The sequence below is a fragment of the Salvelinus fontinalis genome, chromosome 10 (genome assembly GCF_029448725.1).
Source record: "Salvelinus fontinalis isolate EN_2023a chromosome 10, ASM2944872v1, whole genome shotgun sequence".
NCBI lineage: Eukaryota > Metazoa > Chordata > Actinopteri > Salmoniformes > Salmonidae > Salvelinus > Salvelinus fontinalis.
Genome location: NC_074674.1, coordinates 17,061,432 through 17,085,810, shown reverse-complemented (window position 1 = coordinate 17,085,810; position 24,379 = coordinate 17,061,432). Strand labels below are relative to the sequence as shown.

At 42.1% G+C, this 24,379-nt stretch overlaps 2 protein-coding genes across 3 annotated transcripts in view; one reads left to right on the top strand and one right to left on the bottom strand.

Moving 5' to 3' along the window:
- The window catches only part of LOC129863718 (1-acyl-sn-glycerol-3-phosphate acyltransferase alpha-like), a 32,429-nt gene extending 26,908 nt beyond the window's left edge, over window positions 1-5,521 (top strand). The window contains exon 6 of the mRNA XM_055935913.1: window positions 54-5,521. Coding sequence (XP_055791888.1) covers window positions 54-220 — 167 coding nt within the window. The 3' untranslated portion in view covers window positions 221-5,521. The remainder of the gene's footprint in view (window positions 1-53) is intronic.
- Window positions 5,522-6,482: 961 nt separating this feature from the next.
- The window catches only part of LOC129863717 (epidermal growth factor-like protein 7), a 32,476-nt gene continuing 14,579 nt past the window's right edge, over window positions 6,483-24,379 (bottom strand). For both annotated transcript variants that reach the window (XM_055935911.1, XM_055935912.1), the window contains exons 2-9: window positions 23,871-24,135; window positions 22,857-22,982; window positions 12,614-12,726; window positions 12,341-12,436; window positions 12,029-12,247; window positions 8,772-8,830; window positions 8,259-8,421; window positions 6,483-8,016 (exon numbers count right to left, since the gene is read on the bottom strand). In XM_055935911.1, the coding sequence (XP_055791886.1) occupies window positions 7,997-8,016; window positions 8,259-8,421; window positions 8,772-8,830; window positions 12,029-12,247; window positions 12,341-12,436; window positions 12,614-12,726; window positions 22,857-22,982; window positions 23,871-23,950 (876 nt within the window). In that variant the 5' untranslated portion in view covers window positions 23,951-24,135 and the 3' untranslated portion in view covers window positions 6,483-7,996. The remainder of the gene's footprint in view (window positions 8,017-8,258; window positions 8,422-8,771; window positions 8,831-12,028; window positions 12,248-12,340; window positions 12,437-12,613; window positions 12,727-22,856; window positions 22,983-23,870; window positions 24,136-24,379) is intronic.

Genomic DNA, 24,379 nt, shown 5'->3' with positions numbered 1-24,379 from the left:
TGAGGGATGTGCTGATAATGATGGTTGGACTGATGATGCTATGCTCAAACCAGGGACCATCACGTTGAAGATCCTTCCGAAGATCGAGACGAAGGGCATGACGTCAGACGACGTGGCCGGCCTCTCCGACAAGTCCTACGACCTCATGCGCTCAGTCTTCCTGAGCATCTCTGGCTTCGCCCCCATAACCCAGAGCAATGGGCCCCCCTCGCACCACTGAACATTTCCCATGTCCGAGACACCAAAACCTATCCCCCCTTTTATATTTTTTTCTCCTCCTTCCGCATCGTCCCAGCTCCCTACCTACGTACCTACAGATTAGGTCAAATATATTGGCACCCTTATGGCGCAGAATGTTCCATTTCTTCTTTTCAAAACTGTTTGAATGGCACCTGCAGCTTACCACAGGTGTGAGATAAATTACCCAGTAAACGAGATATTGCCTCTAACCAAATTATATTGCCCCCAATCGAGTCCAGGACAGTTTTCTTTGAAATGTGCAGTTGTAAACAAAGTTTTCAATTTCAACTTGTTTTTGAAGAAATAGAGAATTGTGCAAGGGTGCCAATATATTTGACCACATCTGTACCAGGATCCAACGCACCCACCAGGCCTCTGTCATGAACTCATCTGTTGTTTTGGCCTGGTACAGTTTGGTTCTGGTTGGCTCCTGCTCCGACCCAGCCCCCATACAGTGCAGTCCTGACTCTTCACTACAGAAGACCTGTTGGCTCTGCAGGTTATGAGTAGAGTGACGGACGGCAAGCAAAACGGAACATTATTAATGTGCGTTCATCATGCATGCTTTGGGATACCTTTTTTCTACCTCCACCTTTTTAAAAGAGGCTTTATTGTTATTGTCTTATTTTTTTTATTTTGTCAGTCAGTGGTTGTACTTTCGCTTTTTTTCCTTCCTTCCTGCTCAACTTTTTAGTTTTCATATGTTGACGGTGGATATTTATATTTTCCTCTGGTGCTGCCGTAACTTTTTTTCTTAATGCGCTATAAAAGACACGCACAGCACACAACCACCCTGCTTTAACCACTCCCACCGCTAACGCACACAACACCCCAGTATATCCTCTCCATTTCTGTTGTGCATACCAGCCTCTTGCCTCTTTTGAAGGAGTAGGGAACCAGGGTCTGGACCATGGGTCTTGAGGGGAGATGGAGGGCGAAAGGAGAGGTTAGTAGTTGGCCAAGGGACTTGTTCTTTATCTGAGTCTCAGATAAATGTCTCACATACAGTGCATTCGGAGAGTATTCAGAGCCCTTTTTCCACATTTTGTTACTTTACAGCCTTATTCTAAAATTGATTAAATCGTTTTTTCCACTTCAATCTACACACAATGCCACGTAAGGACAGAGCAAAAAGAGGTTTTTAGAAATGTTTGCAAATTTTATATACAAATATTTTAAAAAGCGCTGCAGAAATGTTTTGGTACCCTTGCCTAGATCTGTGCGTCGACACAGTCGTGTCTCACAGCTCTACGGACAATCGCTTCGACCTCGTGGAATGATTATTGCTCTGACATGCACTGTCAACTGTGGGACCTTTTTATATTGACAGGTATGTGCCCTTCCAAATCATGTCCAATCAATTGAATTTACCACAGGTGGAGTCCAATCAAGTTGTAGAAACATCTCAAGGATGATCAATGTAAACAGGATGCACCTGACCTCAATTTCGAGTCTCATATCAAAGGGTCTGAATACTGATGTAAATAAGCCATTTCTGTTTTTATTATTTTTGAAGTTGACCTGTTTTTCACTTTGTCACAATTAGGGAATTGTGTGTAGATGAGGGTTATTATTATTTTTAATCCGTTTTTAGAATAGGCTGTAACGTAATAATGTGGAAAAAGTCCCGGGATCTGAATACTTTCTGAATGCGCTGTACATACCACACTTGCTTCTCAGTCCATGTGATCAAAATAGCTCAATGACATACTGTGACGACGCCAAACAAGCTATACAAAAAATACACAAAGAAACAAAAGTACAACGACGACGAGAACAATCAGTGAATTCATGGACGCGAGTGGACTCACACGATTTACAAACACTGCGTTGTTGGGGTACTAGCCTGGCAGGTAGCCTAGTGGTTAGAGCATTGTGCCAGTAACCAGAAGGTCGCTAGTTTGAATTCCAGAGCCAACAAGGTGAAAAATCTGTCTGTGCCCTTGAGCAAGGCACTTAAAGCTAATTGCTCCAGGGCCGCCGTTGATAATGGCAGACCCTGGCCGTGACCTCACTCTCTGGGGGTGTCTCGGGGAGTTGGGCTCTGCAAAAAACACACATTTCCCATTCACACATGTATTAATACACATTGTACATGTGTGAAATAGGACATATATAAGCACCCACCAAATTATTATTATTACTACATTTTTCCCCCCAACAGCTTAGAAATAACATTGTGCAAAAAGTGTATTTTCTTCAGCTGTGTTATGTATTTTGCTTTATATTTATTTCTACATCATATGATCGTTTATTTCGCTTGTTTGTAAAAAAAAACAAAAACAACGGGCTCAGTTGGTAGAGGGTGGCTCTTGTAACACCAGGGTTGTGGGTTTGATTCCTCACCCATATTTAAAATGTGGGTAAAAGTGTCTGCTAAATGGCCTAAATTTGACTCCACTTTTTTGTCTCCTCAAGTATCTCTTCTCTAATTTAAGAAGTGTCAGGTGATTTCATGAAGTTCAAGATTCCGTTTTGTGCCATGTCAGTGTGCAAGTGTTTTTTTTAAACGTTACACAGTGGAGAGTGGTTTTACCGAGGGAGAGTGTTTTAAAAGTTACACAGTGGAGAGTGGTTTTACTGAGGGAGTGTTTTTAAACCTACCACTGGGGAGTGATCTAGATGTTACAGTACAACGTGTTTTAAATGTAACAAGTGATCTGTTCGTGATTGATGATTTTTCATGGTTTTCAAAATCATATTAGTCCTCGCTGTACTGCAGTGATGACGGTAGAGACAGTCGCCAGGTTTCACATTTCAAATCGAATGTTTGACATTAAGTTGTTTTTATGGTCCTATACTAACTAGAATTTTGATTAATGGTGCATTTCCAATGAGGATTTACCCCAGTGATTTACCCAAAAGGCTCAGACTTTTCAGTTTCTATCTACGTGGGCCAGCACCAGTCTCACTGGGCCCATGGTTCCGGCGGACCTGCTCTAACTTGGAGGCAAGGCCCTGGGAACTTTTCAGCTGGCATTTACATAGCAATGGCTAACTGTGAAATGTAACACCTTCCCACAAGGCAACTGTCTTGAATGATGCAGATGTTGTTGATTCTGCACGTCCCAAGTCACTCTTGATGTAAACACAATTACAATAGAGCTTCCAATTAACCAACACTGGCAACCCAGTGGTGTGGGGGTTAAGTCTTAATGGAAAAGCACCATAACTAACTACTAATAAACACTGCTTGTTTTCAGCCTAGCCCCAAAAAATACATATCTGAGGAGATGAAATAGGAATGAAATGCTCCTCAAACTGAACACCACGAACCTGTATTTTGGTAACCCCTGTGATACCCGTAGTTAAGAAGTGTAAAATAGCCTAATAAATTGAGTAAATGTCAATTGCTCAAACAATCGTGGCATCGTAACAGCACAGTAACGACTCGGCCTGGCCAATTGTTCCCTATTGGTACCTGGTAACTAGGAGGGCTGCTGTCCGAGTGGTGGCCGTAGCTTTATACTTGAGAAACAGGTCCTGTTTAAACTATAGAGGAATAGGGATATGGGAATGTCTCAACACCTACTGTAGTTTTCTGACCAATTTATGATACTCAAAACCGAACTAAGAGTACATTTATTTTATCGATGGATGGTGTATGATATGTAAAGTCTGACTTCAGTTTAGAAGGCTTGGGCTATTTAAAAAAGGAATTGGCTGAGATTTGTGACATTTTAGCCTTATGTCAAAAGGTGGTACAGTAATCATCAAATGTAGGATTGTGAAGTAATTAAACTTGAGGTTTTATATTTTGTAATTAATCGACAGATGACGTCTTACAGTAAATTACTGCTACTTTTTTATTTATGGCAATACAGTTTCTTATCATTTGCGTACAGATCTTGACATTTTTGTATTCACTGCTTTTACTTTACAGTTTGATAAAATGTCGCTTGCAGCTTTTTGCCTGTCAAAAACGCCAGAGTGAGAAAGTATTTCGGCATTCATGATTTTTTTGTGTACTACTCTGGCTGCGTTTACACAGGCAGCCCACTTCTTATATTATGCCCAATTATTGGCAAAACCTGATCTGATTGGTTGAAAGACCAATTAGTGAAAACATATCAGAATTGCGCTACCGGTGTATATGCAGCCTAATTGCATGTAACTCTCTTATTTTTATTATTATTATTTTTTTCATGTATAACATATTCCAATAGAATGTTATCTTGCATAATGTTGGTTTCTGACACTACAAAATGTGTCTGAAATGTATTTATTTGAAATTAAGTGTTAAATTAGTTAACCTCCAGAATACATTTTTTCAATTCTTGTGCACCTAAACTTCCTGAGGAGCAGGGTTTGGGGTCAATCAATTCAGAAAATAAATTGAATTTCCAAATCCAATTTTCCTCAATTCTTCTATGAGACAAATATGGAATTAGAATATCAGTTTACTTCCTGAAATGACTGCATTGAAATGGTGTTGATAAATTGCTCACGTTGTAGGAGTGAAAACATTGTGTTTCGTCTGGCAATGTGTACTACTACGCCTCTTCAGGGTCAAGTGGCTGCAGGAGCTTTAGTATCACCTGCTGGAGTCTTGGCTTACTTGGGTCCTAGGAGTAAATCAACTCGGCGCTCGAGCTTTCCTCAACTTTGTTATTGAAGACCAGTAACACCATTTAATTAAAATACATACGCCAGTCGGTCCCAATACATAAAATTAATCTGTGACATCAGTTTTTGGTCACAGGAGAGTATATTTATGAGAGTATTTTTTATTTGTTTTGCTTATGTGGTAGTGTTACATTTTTAAATCCTGCAACAAAGATGTTTTGAATGTTCAAAGATGCTACCAATTTGGCACTAACCAAATGTAAACTGTCAATGATTTTAGGCTAACTCTTGACCATTGTCTATGATTATTTTCATGGACGTTTTGTAGCTCAACTTCCTAGTGTGTCAGCTAAAAGCGTCATTGACTCGATGACCGTGATAACTCGACAGGCTCTGCAACACTTCTTTAGAGAGCCTCGTTGGTTGATCTGGTGGTTTTTAAAGTTTTTTTTTCACAATTAAATTTAAGAAATATTCAAAATTAATTAAGCACTTCATGGTGAGTTTGGGTGGTATATAAAAATGATCTTAAAATATTCTATGAGTTTCACCAAAGCTATTAAAAGTGTAATCTGTTCGTAGCGTAAGATAACTATGTACAACTAAGCTGGCCAAAGTGTCTTGTCTTATCACATCCTGGTGAGCCTTCTGTGTGTGTGTGTGATGTTTGATGAATGCCTTGGGAAATGATAAATAAATGTCATTTTTTCTTAAAGAGCTGTTACTTTATTGCTGTGTGTGTCATTTCTTTAAATTATCATTTTATCCTTGGACACTCAGGCTTTGCAGATGAGTTAGGATTGCTCCGGCAATACAATTCTTTCCCTAACTCTCCATTGAATTGACAATGGAACTATACTGAACAAAAATATAAACGCAACATTTTATCGAGTTACAGCTCATATAAAGAAATCAGTCAATTGAAATACATCCATGAGGCCCTAATCTATGGATTGGGTGCCAGACCCAGCCAATCAAAATGAGTTTCTTCCCCCACAATGGTTTTTATTACAGACAGAAATACTTCTGTTTCATCACCTGTCTAGGTGGCTGGTCTCAGACGATCCAGCAGGTAGAGACTCCAGATGAAGGTACTGAGCTGCCGAGGTTACACGTGGTGTGCGGTTGTGAGGCCGGTTGGACGTGCTGCAACATTTTCTAAAATGACATTGGAGGCGGCTTATGGTAGACAAATTAACATAAAATTCCCTTGCAACAGCTCTGGTGGACATCCCTGCAGTCAGCATGCCAATTGCACGCTACCTCAACTTGACACGTCTGTGGTGTTGTGTGACAAAACTGCACATTTTAGAGTGGTCTTTTATTGTTCCCAGCACAAGGTGCACCTGTGTAATGATCATGCTGTTTAAATCAGCTTCTTGAGATGCAAAACTGTCAGGTGGATTGATTACCTTGGCAAAGGAGAACTGCTCACTAACAGGGATGTAAACAAATTTGTGCACAAAATATGAGAAATAAGCTTTTTGTGCATATGGACATTTCTGGGGCCTTTTATTTCAGCTCATGAAACATGGGACCAACACTTCATGTTGTGTTTATATTTTTGTTCAGTATAGGAATGTGTTTGAGTGGTCAAAATGAGATATTGATCTGTATAGTTACTTTTCTTCCAAGTGGCTTCACATTAAGAAAATAAAAAATTCACACACAATAAATCCTCTACTAGACATTTTTAATTGATCCATTTTATTACAAAAAGTTACAAAGCTATGTAAAAAAAAAAATGAATAAAAAAAGCCAACTGTCTATTGTAGCTCTATGAGATAAGCACAAGGAATTATAACTTAAATAGATAAATACAGATGTCCATGCTAGACCCGCCATGGGGGCTCTGACAGTGAAACCAGCTGCACTGATGTGAACCTAAAACACGGAAACCAGATACATCATAGTCAAAATGGCTGTTTGACCTTAGACTCTCCGATTGTCCAGTAATGTGGTAATGGGAGAACGAGGCCCCAGTAACCCTGTCACAGGTAGTGATGTTACGCTATTCTATGTCTTTTGGTAAAACAACAATGTAAAGACATGAAATGATGCTGTTGGGAGAGAAAAGAGACTCAGCACATGACAAGTTTGCACGAGCCAGTCTTTGGCTAGCTCATTTATTTATTTATTTTAACTTTATTTAACTAGGCAAGTCGGTTAAGAACAAATTCGTATTTACAATGACGGCCTACCCCGGCCAAACCCTCCCCTAACACAGACGACGCTGGGCCAATTGTGCGCCGCCCTATAGGACTCCTGATCACGGCCGGTTGTGGTACAGCCCGGGATCGAACCCGGGTCTGTAGTGATGCCTCTAGCACTGTGATGCAGTGCCTTATACTGCTGCGCCGCTCAAGGAACCCTGAAACATATACACAAACTACCTTTAGCGTCTATTCATGGCGGTAACTTCTGGCCAGGGGAGTTTTGTTAAGAGCCCCGACGCTCGTTCTGAACGTTAACGCGCATCGCTTGTGGTACGGTTTTTGAAACATAAGGAACGTATTTTTCATATCAGCGAGAAATAATTGTAAAAAAAAAAAAGGTTAAATTACTACACACCTTTTATATGGTTAGGGTTAGTGTTCCCATGCACACGGCCATATCTCCATGTTACAGCGCTTGTTTACGGAAGACAGATGGCGGACAGAGACGACCACCTGGGCTATTTAGCTAGCTAGAGTGTGTTCGAACACCTGTGTGTAAGCGTAACTGGGGAGGAAGTGCAGTTTGACGGCTGGAGGCACACAGACGTAAGGATCTGGGCAAACCTGTTTCAGGAAGTATCTTTTTTATTTGAACGATTCATTCCCGCTGATATGAAAGATACGTTTTCTATGTTTCAGAAACCATAGCGGAAGCGATGATTATTGACGTTTCTAAATGTTAAAACAGCGTTGGGATTGTAGTTCACATGGTGCTACTGGTAACTAGGGTTTATAGCGGAGAACCCTTGAGATAAGGCAGAATGCCTTGTTAATGCCTTGGGTTCTCGAGAGCAAGTCTTTGGGCTGGTACAGGAACATGAATGCACAAACGTTGAGTAGGCCTATGTTCTGCTAACTTTCTTCCTCCTACCATATCCCTGGGCTGGGGCAATCATTCCATTCCTATTGTTATTGTTTTGTGGATTCAGACTGTGGACATGTCTGGTTGGTTTTCACCCAGTCATGTTCTGTGTCTAATTTTCCTGGCAGGAACCTGTAGTGAGGACAGAAAAGTGGAAAAATCAGTCCCACTGGGCACATATGCCAATTCAATGTCTATTCCAATTTGGTTCAACGTAATTTCATTGAAAAGACGTGGGAACAACATTGATTTCACCAGTGGGGTGTTACTATCTATAGTCAAACAAATCATTTCACATCCACTTCAAGCCTCTATACGGCCAATTTGGGGAGTACAACGAAAATAGATTTTTAACTGTGTGTTTATCCACTCACAGGTACCGAGGCGTTCCTCGAGGAAGCCAATTTGTTCGCTGAGCGAGTCGATGCGGTCCAGCTGCTGGAAGGAGTGAAACAGGAAGCTGGTCTTCTCAGACACGCCCTCGTCCAGCGACATGGGGAACAGACTGGTGAAGGGGGCTAGGACCAACTGAAGCTTCTGGAGGGAAGGGGGGGGGGGGAGAGATTCAATTCTACTGTAATCCAAGGAGCAGTAACAACATGAATTCTAATGAAAAACTCACAAAGGCTTTTTAAAAGGTCACTACCCGTCTGGTGTTTCAAAGGATGCTGGGTTTTGTGAGTGTGTGTGTTCTCTGTCGATGAACAAAGGTTCGTGATTACATTGTGAGTGGTATTTTATATTACACCATGCAGTGTGTGACTAGGGCTGGGTCAAGGTGGGTGGTGGATGCTAGAGGGGCATTAGCAATGGTTATAAGGGGGACTTTACACCCGTTCACGAGAGCGTGTGTGTGTTCATGTGATGGTAGAGGAATGCAGTTGTACCTGCTCTAGCAGCTCTACTCTGTTCTTCAGGCTCTGTACCTCCTCTGTGACCCTTCCACCTGTAGACAACACACACACACAAACACACACACACACATGAAAATAGAATGTGGATCACCACTATCTAAAACACCCTCCAACTGCACACCAAGGTTGCTTATAGAGAGAAAACGTTTTGAAGACGAGGGGGTACTGCCTGAACTTTTCCGATAAGAACACAGATTTTCCTTTTCTGTTGCAAAACGTTTTGATACGATGAAACCTACAGAATATGACCCGGTAGGGTTAGCTTACAGAGAGGTTCAACAGAGGGGGAAAGAGTGTAATGGTTAATCCTTCCTATTCTATCAAAAGCTTGGACTTGTGACATGTCTTTGAGATAGATATTGCCTCTAGCATCTTGCTCTGATCCTGCTACAGAGTGATTCATAAGCAGAGCTATGAAACAAACGGGAAGAGAACCGAAGAACCACAAGCTGGCTGGGGAATTCAGTTCTTTGGGTGAAGCCGGTGACAAATCCATAAATTAGCCTGCATAAGGGTCTGAGAATATGGGAAAATGACAGACACACACCATATAACTGACAGAGAGGGCACTATAAACAGACACACAGTCCATCATGCCTTCTCTAAACATGCGTCGTCCTATCGGTTACAGGACAAGGAGGGGTGAGCTGGGCTGGAGTCCAACCAGTCACCAAGTGTCCCCCTGCTCCCCACGACAGGTCCCCAGAGCTAGGGGTTCAGAGCTGGGGTAGGAACCCGCGTCTTGGCGCTAGGGTCAAACTGAGAACAGTTTTATCTCTCCCAGATGTGGCCTATTATTGAGACAAGAGGACGGGGGGGAGCGATGACCCCCAGCAGACGAGGTTGATGGAGCTGGAATGAGAGCGCTAGTCCCAGCCAAGAAGAGGGAGAGAGAAGGAAGAAAAAAGGCTCCAGAAATGGAAGGAGGGGGGAGGAGGAGGGGGTCAGACGAGAGCTGTCACGGTCTGAGCAGGGCATTTATTCCCGTGTTTATCTCGGTGATCTTCAACAACATCAGACGTCAGCCTGGATATGAACAGTTAATGGATATAATAGGGCCATTACCCACAACACTGATGTTGCTGCTGGCCTTGCACTCTGTTGGCCAAGGAGAACACTTCTGTACTGAGCCTGCACATATTCCCCCGACTAACTTCCCCTCACACACGTCACTTTCACCAAGTACAGAGATCTGTCATATGTTTTTTTCCCTGCTGTTTTTCTCACGTTGTGCTGATTAGGCAAAAGATCTCCCTAACCCCTATTCATCCATCCACAAGCACGCACGCACACACACACACACTCACACACAAGCCCCTCCACCGTACATCCATCCTCAGCCACACTCAGGGGGGTGAACAGCCTGTCTAAGTTTAGCTGAGAAGAGCCATCTTGTGTGAATTTAGTCATAGCCACTTTTTCCTTTCCTCTGGACACAAATACAGACGGACAGAAAGCGGTTAGGAGAAAGAGGTCATTGGTTTGGCAATGCTGCCTCTTCTACTTTATGTACAGTTTTTATGTCTCTGAGTGTGTTTAACGCATGAAAGACAACCGTTCCTGTATGTCTCCCCTCTATCTAGACCAGTGTTTCCCCAACTCCGGTCCTCGAGTACCCCCAACAGCACACATTTTTGTTGTTGTATCCCCGGACAAAAACATCCGATTCATCTCGTCAAGGGCTTTATGATTAGTTGAATCAGGTGTCCTTGTCGGGGCCACAACAAAAAGATGTACTGTTGGTGGGGTCCTCGAGGACTGGAGTTGGGAAACACTGGTCTAGACAGAGAAAAGGGGGGACATGATTAGTCTTTTGAGAGGTTCATGATTACAACCATACTCCACAGAGGAGAGGAAAGGGAATTTCCTTATGTATTGTCCAGACACTTCCAGACAAGAGGTTATTTTAGCTCGTTGCTATGTTACGCCAAACAAAGCACATCTATAGCTAGGTTTCCATCCAATTGGCTACAGATTTTCATGTGAACGTTCTAAATCTGCATCAAGAAAATATGCACATTTTCCCACCGGGGGTGTGTTTCTACCAAACTGATTTGTTGCGTGATGACGTAGTGTACACAAAATGCATTTTCCACTCTACCAATAGTTTTGTCACATAAACCGTGGTGTTAAATTGCAAATGTGCAACTATGGTCTTGATACATGTGCTCTAGTCAACAACTCTCAGATACAGTGCCGGTAGGCTACTCTACATGATGAGATTCTTGTGGATAATAGCGAGAATATTTTTATTGGTCAAGCATCGATCATCATGTCACCAGAATAAGACCCTCAATATTTATTGGTAAGGAGCATCAAGCTCATCACCGTGCACATTCACCACCCTGTGAAGTTCTTAACTTATTTCATCCGTAGCCTAATAAACTGCATGCTTTCTCGAGTCGTAGTGGGAGGACCACACAACATATCATCACGTTACTCCAAGTTTACTTCAATATGATGGTTATTATATCGATATTTGCGCAAAAAGGCGATTCGCCGCCATTTCTCGCATAATACATTTTATTATGCGAGAACAAAAAAAGTCCCACCATGTCGAACGAAACAAATGCTCGGTCGGTATTTATAAAATTGTACCGAAACCTGTTTCCACCACAGTTGTGATTTATTTTTTATACGGTATGACTTTACTGTGAAGGAAATGTGGTTTCCTTTTTTTCAGAGTGATATGCAGCAGTTTAGAGAAAAGCTTGAGTGTGTGAAAGTGCAGGAGAGAAGGATGCTTCACTCAATACTAAACGGAAGTTCTGTAAACGTGGGAAGTTCTCCTAAGCAAAGGATGAGGAAGATAAGTCTACATCAATCTATGTTGAAACAGCAGTTATCAGCATGGTTCATCTGGTCATACCATACTGTACATGACCACGCACTTGGTTGTTGAGCACATGTGGTCCACTTGCAGTTGGTACCAGTCGCAGTGCATTATTACTCACGGTACGAGTTGAGTTTGGCATAGCGCGTACCAAAAGTAATAATGGACAGCGAGCCTGGCTATTGTCCTGTCTCCTCTTCACTCCCATAGGAGGCTCTGCTGGAACACACACACACACACACACACACACACACACACACACACACACACACACACACACACACACACACACACACACACACACACACACACACACACACACACACACACACACACACACATAGCACATGATTGATTACTATGCCTGTGGATGAATATTGAGAGGAGGTAGGTGTACCTGTATCACTGGAGGGGGGTCTGTAATCGTTTGCTGCTGCCTGGCCGGGGCTGGTGGGAGAGGCGGGCGGGGCAGGAGGTGTAGGAGGAGGAGGAAGGCTCTCACAGGAGTGTCTGTCTCTTGCCAGCCTGTAGCCCTCTCTACAAACACACCGGTAGCTGCCTGCCATGTTCACACACTTATGAGAACAGGACTGCTGCTCGCTGCACTCATCCACATCTGATAGAGAGCGGGAGGAGAGAGTCACTGATGTTGTTTATTTAAGTGTGCTAGCATGAGTGTGTGAGTGTGTAGGTGTGTGTATGCGTGTACCTGTTTGGCAGTGTCGTCCTATCCAGCCCAGAGGACAGGCGCAGTGGTTGGGTCTTAAACACGTTCCTCCGTTCACACAGGACTGGACACACACCGCTGGTTAGGACAGAGAGAAATAGCATAAGAAACAAATACACACACACACACACACACACACACACACACACACACACACACACACACACACACACACACACACACACACACACACACACACACACACACACACACACATGACATATGGGGTGCTAGGAGAGCGTTAGCCCCCGTTACCTTGGTTACAGTTGTGTGAGTGGAGTTGTCGCCAGCCCGGGCAGCATTCTGGATAAGATTGTGAGAGTGGCGGCGCTCTGGTCACCTGACGGTAGGCCACCCTGTACACTGTCCTGAAGAAAACACACAACAGAGAGTGAGAGGTTAGACAGAATCTGTGCTGCCGACATAGAGTCAGTTAGGTGTGAATAATGATCCTGAGAAATCGAGACTGGTCTGTTACACTGTAGAGTAGCATTTGGTCAGAAGCCCCTATCTGTCAACGTTGTGTGTGATGAGCTCCTAGAGTTTTCTCCATGTTAGCAGAGAAGAATGTACACTACATGACCAAGAGTATGTGGAAACCTGCTCGTCGAACATCTCATTCAAAAATCATGGGCATTAATATGGAGTTGGTCCCCCCCTTTTGCTGCTATACCAGCCTCCACTCTTCTGGGAAGGCTTTCCACTAGATGTTGGAACATGCTTCCATTCAGCCACAAGAGTAATAGTGAGGTCGGGCACTGATGTTGGGCGATTAGGCCTGGCTTGCAGTCGGCGTAAGTTCTTCCACACCGATCTCGTCAAACCATTTCTGTACGCACCTTGCTTTGTGTACGGGGGCATTGTCATGTTGAAACAGGAAAGGGCCTTCCCCAAACTGTTGCCACATGTTGTAAACACAGAATTGTCTAGAATGTCATTGTACGATGTAGCATTAAGATTTCCCTTCACTGGAACTAAGGGCCCTAGCCAGAACCATGAAAAACAGCCCCAGATCATTATTCCTCCTCCACCAAACTTTACAGTTGACACTATGCATTTGGGGAGGTAGCAATCTTATGGCATCAGCCAAACACAGATTTGTCAGATGGTGAAGCGTGACTCATCACTCCAGAGAACGCATTTCCACTGAGTCCAATGGCGGTGAGCTTTACACCACTCCAGCCGATGCTTGGCATTGAGCATGGTGATCTTAGGCTTGTGTGCAGCTGCTCGGCCATGGAAGCCCATTTCATGACGCTCCCAACAAAGAGTTTGTGTGCTGACGTTGCTTCCAGAGGCAGTTTGGAACTCGGTAGTAAGTGTTGAAATCGAGGACAGACTATTTTTACAAACTACTCGCTTCAACTCTCGGCGGTCCCATTCTGTGAGTTAGTGTGGCCTACCACTTCATGGCTGAGCCGTTGTCTCTCCGAGACATTTACACTTCACAATAACAGCGCTTACAGTTGACTGGGGCATATCTAGGCTGAAATTTGACAAACTGATTTGTTTGAAAGGTGGCATCCTATGACGGTGCCACGTTGAACGTCACTGAGCTCTTGTTTAAGGCCATTCTACTGCCAATGTTTGTCTATGGAGATTGCATGGCTGTGTGCTCGATTTTATACACCTGAAATAGCCGAATCCACTAAATTGAAGGGGTGTCCACATACCTTTGTGTATATATAGTAGAGGTCGACCGATTAATCGGAATGGCCGATTAATTAGGGCAGATTTCAAGTTTTCATAACAATCGGAAATCGGTATTTTTGGACACTGATGTTTTTTTTTTTTTTTACACATTTATTTAACTAGGCAAGTCAGATAAGAACACATTGGCCTAAAAACGGTGGGTTAACTGCCTTCAGGGGCAGAACGACAGATTTTTACCTTGTCAGCTCGGGGATTCGTTTTTGCAACCTTCCGGTTACTAGTTCAACGCTTTAACCACCTGCCTTACATTGCACTCCACGAGGAGCCTGCGTGGCAGGCTGACTACCTGTTACGCGAGGGCAGCAAGAAGCCAAGGTAAGTTGCTAGCTAGCATTAAACTTATAAAAAACAATCAATCTTCACATAATCACTAGTTTTAACTACACATGGTTGATGACATTACTAGTTTATCTAGCGTGTCCTGCGTTGCATATAATCGATGCGGTGCCTGTTAATTTCTCATCGAATCACAGCCTACTTCGCCAAACGGGTGATGATTTAGCACTGTTGTTGCACCAAACCTAACCATAAATATCAATGCCTTTCTTTAAAATCAATACACAAGTATATATTTTTAAACCTGCATATTTAGTTAATATTGCCTGCTAACATGAATTTCTTATAATTAGGGAAATTGTGTCACTTCTCTCGCGTTCCGTGCAAGCAGTCAGGGTATATGCAGCAGTTTGGGCCGCCTGGCTCGTTGCGAACTGTGTGAAGACCATTTCTTCCTAACAAAGACTGTAATTAATTTGCCAGAATTGTACATAATTATGACATAACATTGAAGGTTGTACAATGTAACAGCAATATTTAGACTTAGGGATGCGACCCGTTAGATAAAAAACGGAACGGTTCCGTATTTCACTGAAAGAATAAACGTTTTGTTTTCGAAATGATAGTTTCCGGATTCGACCATATTAATGACCAAAGGCTCGTATTTCTCTGTGTTATGTTATAATTAAGTCTATGATTTGATATTTGATAGAGCGGTCTGACTGAGCGATGGTAGGCAGCAGCAGGCTCGTACGCATTCATTCAAACAGCACTTTCGTGCATTTTGCCAGCAGCTCTTCGCTGTGCTTCAAGCATTGAGCTGTTTATGACTTCAAGCCTATCAACTCCCGAGATTAGGCTGGTGTAACCGATGTGAAATGGCTAGCTAGTTATCGGGGTGTGCACTAATAGCGTTTCAATCGGTGACGTCACTTGCTCTGAGACTTGGAGTAGTTGTTCCCCTTGCTCTGCACGGGCCGTGGCTTTTGTGGAGCAATGGGTAACGATGCTTCGAGGGTGGCTGTTGTTGATGTGTTCCTGGTTCGAGCCTAGGTAGGGGCGAGGAGAGGGACGGAAGCTATACTGTTACACTAGCAATTCTAACGTGGCTATAAGAACATCCAATAGTCAAAGGTATATGAAATACAAATGGTATAGAGAGAAATAGTCCTATAATTCCTATAATAACTACAACCTAAAACTTCTTACCTGGGAATATTGAAGACTCATGTTAAAAGGAACCACCAGCTTTCATATGTTCTCATGTTCTGAGCAAAGAACTTAAACGTTAGCTTTTTTACATGGCACATATTGCACTTTTACTTTCTTCTCCAACACTTTGTTTTTGCATTATTTAAACCAAATTGAACATGTTTCATTATTTATTTGAGGCTAAATTCATTTTATTGATGTATTATATTAAGTTAAAATAAGTGTTCATTCAGTATTGTTGTCATTATTACAAATTTAAAAAAATTAAAAACCGGCCGATTAATCGGTTTCGACCTTTTTTGGTCCTCCAATAATCGGTATCGGCGTTGAAAAATCATAATCAGTCGACCTCTAATATATAGTGTAGATAAGATCATGGGAATTCACTGTAATATTAGGCTAGACCATGGATCACTGGTTACCAAGTGCGGGAGGGTGGGGGTGGGGGGGGGGGGGGGGGGGGGAGTGGTAACATCAAGCCAGTTCTGTGTTCAGCTGTTTCACTGAAATCTGCTGAAATGTTTCCTGGCATTGTCCTCAGTGTGCGGGCACAGACATCAGAGAGGGAGAGAGGGAAGGAGGGGGATGGAGGGGGAAGGAGGGAGGAAAGAGGGAGGAAAGGAGAACAATTGCCTCACAAAAGATGACTCAAACACATTAATTCATAACAGCCTCATGGTGGGAAGGAAAGTTTATAATAATAGTTGTTGGCTATGAGAGGTCTGCTGCATTGCCCACCCACGTCATGTGTAGTGCTTACTATAGAATGTTGTAGTATACTGTACAATACTATACTACAGCAAATATTACAGCATTATCTGCGAAAAAACGTTATAGTAAATTCTACAGTCCGCAAAAACACTACATTTTTAAACTTGAGTAAATACTACAGTATTTATTTGCATATACCCTGCCTATTCCACTCCCCCAAATCCCAATTTGTGCCACCCATAAGTGAGAAACCTATATGCCAAGTATAGACTATATTGTATTTCCTACAGTATATAGAAAAGAGCTGAACCTAACTACCTACCGGTAATGGAATAGTATTTCTCAAGTAGGTTTCTTGAAAGAGAAAGCCTCCATTTCTATGTCAAATATAATACAACAAAAACACTACAGTAAATACTACAGTAATGTCTGAATAAACACTTCAGTAAATACTACATTATACCACAGTATGCAAAAACACTACAGTAAATACTACAGTAATGTCTGAATAAACACTTCAGTAAATACTACATTATACCACAGTATGCAAAAACACTACAGTAAATACTACAGTATACTACAATCTGCAAAAACACTACATAAGTTACTATAGTATATACTACATTCTGACTTTACTACAGTATTCATACTATATTTAACTGTAAATACTACAGTATAATACTGTATACTACAGTAATTATTACATTGTCCACCATAGTGTTTTTGCTGACTTTATTCCGCAAAAACACTAGTGAATACTACAGTAAAGTAAAACTTTACAGTGAATACTACATTAAAGTCAGCAAAAACACTACAGTGAATACTTAAGTATTTATATCATACTATAGTATTTTTTAATGTGGGCACATTACTGTGCAGGAAGAGAGAAAGAGAGAGAGAGAACAAGGGAATGGGAGAGTGAGAAAGAGAGAGAAAGTTAGGAGGGAAAGAACGAAAGAAAGAGTGCGTAAGTAAAGAGGGAGAGGTTGTCCAAGATAAACACAGCAGTGGGCTCTGTGGGCTGGCTGGTCATTTCACGTAGTTATACAAAGTGCTTGATGTTTGGATTCCACCAAAATATGTGAGGTGACCTGAGTATGAGTATGATAAAAGAGAGTGATCACACATGGAAAAATACTATAGTGTACAATGGTATAAATACTATAGTATTCATTGTAGTGTATTTGAGGACTTTACTGCATTATTCACTGTAGTACTTTTGTGGACATTACTGTAGTATACTGTAGTATTTACAGTTTACTATAGTATAAATACTGTAGTTAAAAATACATACAAAATATGATGAATGATATAGTAATTTTTGCGGACTGTAGTATTTACTAGAGTTTTTGTGAATATTTTTTTGGTGTTTTTGCGGTCTGTAGTAGGGTTGCAAAGGGTTGGAAACTTTCCGGTAATTTTTTGGAAGTTTTCCGGAAATTTTCCATGGGAAGTTAAGCCCGGGAATTTTGGGAATTTTGCTTAAATTAGTTTATAACAGTGAACCTTTTTTTGTGGGATACACATACGGCAATTCTAGGTCTTGTGGCATATTTTGGTTAAACTATCCCCAATTCAATGGAATTGCAACCCTCTGCATGCACAGTGCATTCTTACATCACATGTACAGCTGATTCTCAAGATCTTGCACACTAACGAGATGCTATTGAGCCCACACTACTACACTGTCTGAGCTAAGGACTACATGCTTTCTGGAAAGTTTGGATAACAATACTGGGAGGGGTGAATGTATTTTATATGACATACATTATTTTTTGTTAACTAGCAAATAGTAGCCGACAGCAAAGTGTGTTTAAATCATTTCTAACTTGTTAACAATTTCCGCTAGTTAGTTTTTAGCTTTCTTGAGCCTGCTAACTGAGGAGTGTTAATTCACCTGTTTCCATACATGTTTCATTTTATCTTACAAAGGAGTTGTTCAAATCTAACTGCTTAACCATTTATCTGTACATGGAAATGTATTTGTTTTTTTTTAAACAAATTTTTTCCCTAATCTTTACAGGAAAATGCCACGGGCACTATCTGATGTGTGGAGACATTTCACTGCAGCTAATGTAGAAGGAAAAGATGTGTACATTTGCACATACTGTGCAAAATCATATGTGAAGAATGCAACAAAGATGCAGAACCATCTGGCCAAGTGCATAAAGTTCCTTCAGCGTTCACCATAAGCAACCCCTGACAAAAGTCCCTCCACTTCTATGAGAGGTGAAAATGGTGAATCAGACACCTTTTCGATAGCAGCAGCTCATGGACCTCCTGGAATCAGAAGTTGTTTTGAGTCAATGGAGGAACGTAGTCATAGAAATGCTGATGAATGTCTTGCTCGAGCTGTGTATGCAACTGGTTCACCTCTGATGCTCACGGGCAATGTATATTGGAAGAGATTTCTGAATGTCCCTCCCCCAGCATACATCCCTCCAACCAGACATGCTTTATCTACTCATTTGCTGGATGCAAAGTTCAACAGAGTTAAAGGTAAGGTCAAGCAAATCATAGAGAAAGCAGACTGTATTGCAATAATCTCTGATGGGTGGTCGAAATGTTTGTGGGCAAAGAATAATTAACTACATCATCTCCACCCCTCAACGAGTATTCTACAAGAGTACAGACACAAGGGACAGACACACCGGTCTCTACATTGCAGATGAGCTGAAGGCATTCATCAATGACCTTGGACCACAAAAGGTATTTGCACTGGTGACAGACAATGCTGCGAACATGAAGGCTGCTTGGTCTAAAGTGGAGGAGTCCTACCCTCACATCACACCCATTGGCCGTGCTGCTCATGCATTGAATCTGCTCCTCAAGGACATCATGGCACTGAAAACAATGGATACACTCTACAAGAAAGCCAAGGAAATGGTTAGGTATGTGAAGGGTCATCAAGTTATAGCAGCAATATACCTCACCAAGCAAAGTGAGAAGAATACGAGCACCACATTGAAGCTGCCACGCAACACCCATTGGGGTGGTGTTGTCATCATGTTTGACAGTCTCCTGGAGGGGAAGAAGTCTCTCCAAGAAATGTCTATATCACAGTCTGCCGATATGGACAGCCCCATCAAGAGGATCCTCCTGGATGATGTATTTTGGGAGAGAGTGGTAAGCAGCCTGAAACTCCTGAAACCTATAGCAGTAGACATTGCACGGATTGAGGAAGACAATGCCATCCTGTCTGATGTTCAGACTCTGCTTACAGGTGTAAGAGAAGAAATCCGTACTGCCCTGCCCACTTCACTGTTGCTCCAAGCAGAGGAAACCGCAGTTCTGAAATACATAAAAAAGCATGATTAGCCTGGATAACCTTAGCCTGGATATGGGCAAGGTTCTTGGCAGTCTGGCGAAGTACACTTCCAAGCAAGTGCTTTGGGATGGAGAGGCAATATGGCAGTTGTGCCAACATATCTCATCAGCCACCTGGTGGAAGGGACATTGTGGATCTGAGGCTCTTTCCTCTGTTGCCTCCGTCATCCTCCAAATCCCACCAACATCAGCTGCCTCAGAGCGCAACTGGTCCTTGTTTGGGAACACACACACCAAAGCACGCATCAGGCTGACCAATACAAGGGTTGAAAAATTGGTGGCCATCCGGGCAAATCTGAGGCTTTTCGAGCTTGACAACGAGCCATCCTCAACAAGGTTGGAAAGTGACAGTGAAGATGAGGCCTCAGTTTGATGTTCAATAGCTAGACATTGAGGAGGTCCAGAGAGAAGACATGGAAGCCTGAGAGGAAGAACACCAAAGCTTTAGATTCTAGACTATAATTTTACTGTTGTATGTTGAAAACGTTTTTGGGAGATGTGATGGCTCATTGGGGATCATTCAATATTCCCTTTTTTTTGTTGTTCAGTGAAATCATCCCATGTGAAGAGTCAACTCATTTCTAAAGTTCAATTCATTACTAAATTGTTTTTTAAATTTCTATTGGAAGGATTTAAAAATGTGCAATTATGTCTCCTTATGATAAGGTAAAAGTTTTATGTTTCTGTCTCCATATGATATGGTAAATATATCCAATGCAAAAAACATCTACATTTAAATGGTATTAATATGAATTTGCATATATTTCTGTTAATTCCCATAAATTCCCGTTAATTCCCACAGAAAGTTTTCATCTCTGAATACTCCCCAAAATGTGCAACCCTAGTCTGTAGTATTTACTACGATATACTACATTATACTACACAATTATATAGTAAGTACTACACATGATCGATGGATATAGTATTCTACAGTATACTACATGGAGAGAGAGAGCGAGAGAGAACAAGAGAGTGGGGAGAAAGAAATTAGCGTGATAGAGACAAGGGGGTAGAGAGAGAGAGAGAGAGAGAGTAGGAGAGAGAGAGAGAGAGAGAGAGAGTAGGAGAGAGAGAGAGAGTAGGAGAGAGAGAGAGAGAGAGAGAGAGAGAGAGAGAGAGAGAGAGAGAGAGAGAGAGAGAGAGAGAGAGAGAGAGACAAAATCAGAGATAGAGAGAGGACAGTGCCTTGTCTTCTGCTGGATGGGTAAGGCTCCTCTACTCTGCTCATCAACTCTCAGTCAAAACACATTAGGAGCCCTTTACCTTCTTTAGAGCATAGCCCAACTAACAAATAAACATTGAATAACATTGTATAAACTGTAGCAACTGTCTCAGAGATGAATGCGTTGCATGAGGTTGGCTGAGGCAAGACTGTATAGACCCAATGCTAAATATGTTACAGCTGAGACCAGACCAGACGTTGGCCCTTGCTCGTGCAGAGTTAATAGGTTATGTATTGGCAGTTTGGTAGTTTGGGCAGAGTTGAATGGGAAGTGATATGGACCTTGTGGTGGCATTAGCATGGTATTATGATAAGATTAGGTATTGGTATTTTATTAGGATCCCCATTAGCTGTTGCAAAAGCAGCAACTACTCTTCCTGGGGTCCACACAAAACATGAAACATAATACAGAATGACAGAATACAGAACATTAATAGACAAGAACAGCTCAAGGACAGAACTACATACATTTTTATGAAGGCACACGTAGCCTACTTATCAATACAGACACACAAACTATCTAGGTCAAATAGGGGAGAGGTGTTGTGCCGTGAGGTGTTGCTTTATCTGTTTTTGAAACAAATTTTGGTGTTTATTTGAGCAATATGAGATGGAACGGAGTATCGCAATATCGGCTCTATATATTACTGTACACTTTCTTGAATTTGTTCTGGATTTGGAGACTGTGAAAAAAAAACTGGTGGCATGTCTGATGTGGTAAGTCTGTGTGTCAGAGCTGTGTGTAAATTGACTATGGAACCAATTTGTGATTTTCAACACATTAATGTTTCTTATAAAAAGAAGTGATGCAGCCAGTCTCTCCTCAACTCTTAGCCAAGAATGACTGGCATGCGTATAATTTATATTAGCCCTCTGATTACAATGAAGAGCAAAACGTGCTGCTCTGTTCTGGGCCAGCTGCAGCTTAACTAGGTCTTTCGTTGCAGCTCTCAACCACACGGCTGGACAATAATCAAGATTAGACAAAACTAGAGCCTGCAGAACTTGCTTTGTGGAGTGTGGTGTCAAAAAAGCAGAGCATCTCTTTATTACGGCCCGACCTCTCCCCATCTTTACAACCATTGAATCTATATGTTTTGACCATGACAGTTTACAATCTAAGGTAACACCAAGTTATTTAGTCTCCTCAACTTGTTCAACAGCCACACCATTCATTACCAGATTCAGCTGAGGTCTAGAACTTAGGGAAGGCTTTGTACCAAATACAATGCTCTTAGTTTTAGAGATTTTCAGGACCAGTTTATTACTGGCCACCCATTCCAAAACAAACTAGAACTCTTTGTTAAGGGTTTCAGTGACTTCATTAGCTGTGGTTGGTGATGTGTAAATGGTTGAATCATCAACATACATGGACACACATGCTTTGTTTAATGCCAGCTGCAGGTCATTGGTAAAAATAGAAAATAGAGGGCGTAGAGAGCTGCCCTGCGGTACACCACACTTTACATGTTTGATATTAGAGAAGCTTCCGTTAAAGATAACCCTTTGAGTTCTATTCGATAGATAGCTCTCCACAATATGGCAGAGATTGAAAAGCCATAACGCAAACCTTTTTTCAACAACAGGTTATAGTCAATAATATCAAAGACTGCACTGAAATCTAACAGTACAGCTCCCACAATCTTCTTATTATCAATTTATTTCAACCAATCATCAGTTATTTGTGTCAGTGCAGTATGTGTTGAATGCCCTTCTCTATAAGCATGCTGAAAGTCTGTTGTTAATTTGTTTACAGAGAAATAGCATTGTATTTGGTCAAACACCATTTTTTTCAACAGTTTGCTAAGAGCTGGCTGCAAGCTTATAGGTCTGCTGTTAGAACCAGTAAAGGCCGCTTTACCACTCTTGGGTAGAGGAATTACTTTGGCTTCCCTCCAGGCCTGAGGACAAAGACTTTCCTCTAGGCTCAGATTAAAGATATGACAGATAGGAGTGGCTACAGTCAGCCACCATGTTTGCAGTGACAGCGATAGTAACAGTGATCGTGATCGTGACAGTCATGGCTACGTCTCTTACTTGTAGGTGCTGCAGAAGCGGTGCCCCTGACACAGGGTGATGTAGGGCTTGTGAACGGGCTGGACGAACGACTCTGTCGTCGTGACTACACTGCTGTGGCGGACGTCTCTGCCACACACCCTCCTCCTTAAACCGCACACACACGTAGGAACACATAGGTGAGACCACACACACAGGTATAACCGCACACACTGGAGAGGCATTCTTTGGGACATATGAGGACTGTCTCTGTTATTAAATCAGTCTGTCACTATTAGTTTAACAGCTAGCTACACACCAAGTCATGAAATTCATCATTATCATAATTATTTTACATCAAATTAACCATTTACATAATGTTGGTAGTTAAATTACTGACAGGAATCTTCATGGTTTAAATGTGAAATTACACCACTTACACTATTACCTCTGAAGCATTCACCTATAGATTGTGCTGCATCAGGGGACAGTTTAATTAAGACTGGATTTCAACCTTACTATATGGTATCTGAACCAGTCTATGTGGTCTCTTAACCAGTCTGGAAACTAAACAGTCCATCAAGCATTTTAACTCTCAATTGATGACGTGACCTTGAGGTCTCTATGTGTCAGTGGAGGTTAGCTGACATGTAATTGATGCTGATTGGCCGATGTAATCGCCAATGAAAGTGTCAGAGTTGAGAGTCACCTCTGACCTTTCATCGCCCTTTGACCTCTCGCGAGGGCTCTACTTTGTTTTGGTCTCTATAAAAATCAACTGAGATCTCAAAAATAGAACCTGCAACTCCTCAGAGTTGACCTAAGTCTAATAATCTAAGAACTGTTATCTGGCCAATCAGTACACATTTACTCAGGGTGAGAATGTCAAGAGGAGCAAATAACCTTTTAAAATAAATAGCTCCCAATTAAGTGAGTGGCTAGTCTGTAACTGAAGCTAGCCACCCATGTAGCCGAGCCGTCTCAAGGACCAAAGCTGACCGACCAATGAGTGACAGCCAATAACAAGCACAGGAAGTGGAACGAGGGAGCGGTTACCCGTGATGACCGTGGTACTGTGGAGTGGCCGTGACATGGAGGAGGAAGAGAGAGGAAGAGAGGAGGAGTGTTTGGTACATGTCTCCCTCTTTTTTTCCCCACCTTCCCTCACTCTTTTCCTCACTCTCTCTCTCTCTATCTGTCAGTCTGATGGCAGAAGGGAGGATGAGGGGGAGTAGGAGGGGAGAATGGCTGTGGCAGGGCTTCCTCTCTCTCTGCTGTTACGGCTCCTTGTGTTGACCTCCAGGAGGATGATGCCAGCTACCTGTAGCGACACAGAGAGAGAGACAAACACAGAGGTTAGGTGTTATGCATTTCCACTTGATGTTTCCACTCCACTTGTGATGCACAGAAGACTAGTTTGAACCCCAGTTGGTCATAGTAACATTTTGCACATTTGAAAGATACCATGTTAGAAATACGTTCAGAGACACGGCGAGCTTACTTCTCCACTCTCATATCTCATGTGGAAGACTTCCAGTGTTACCCCCACAGACATACGCAAACAC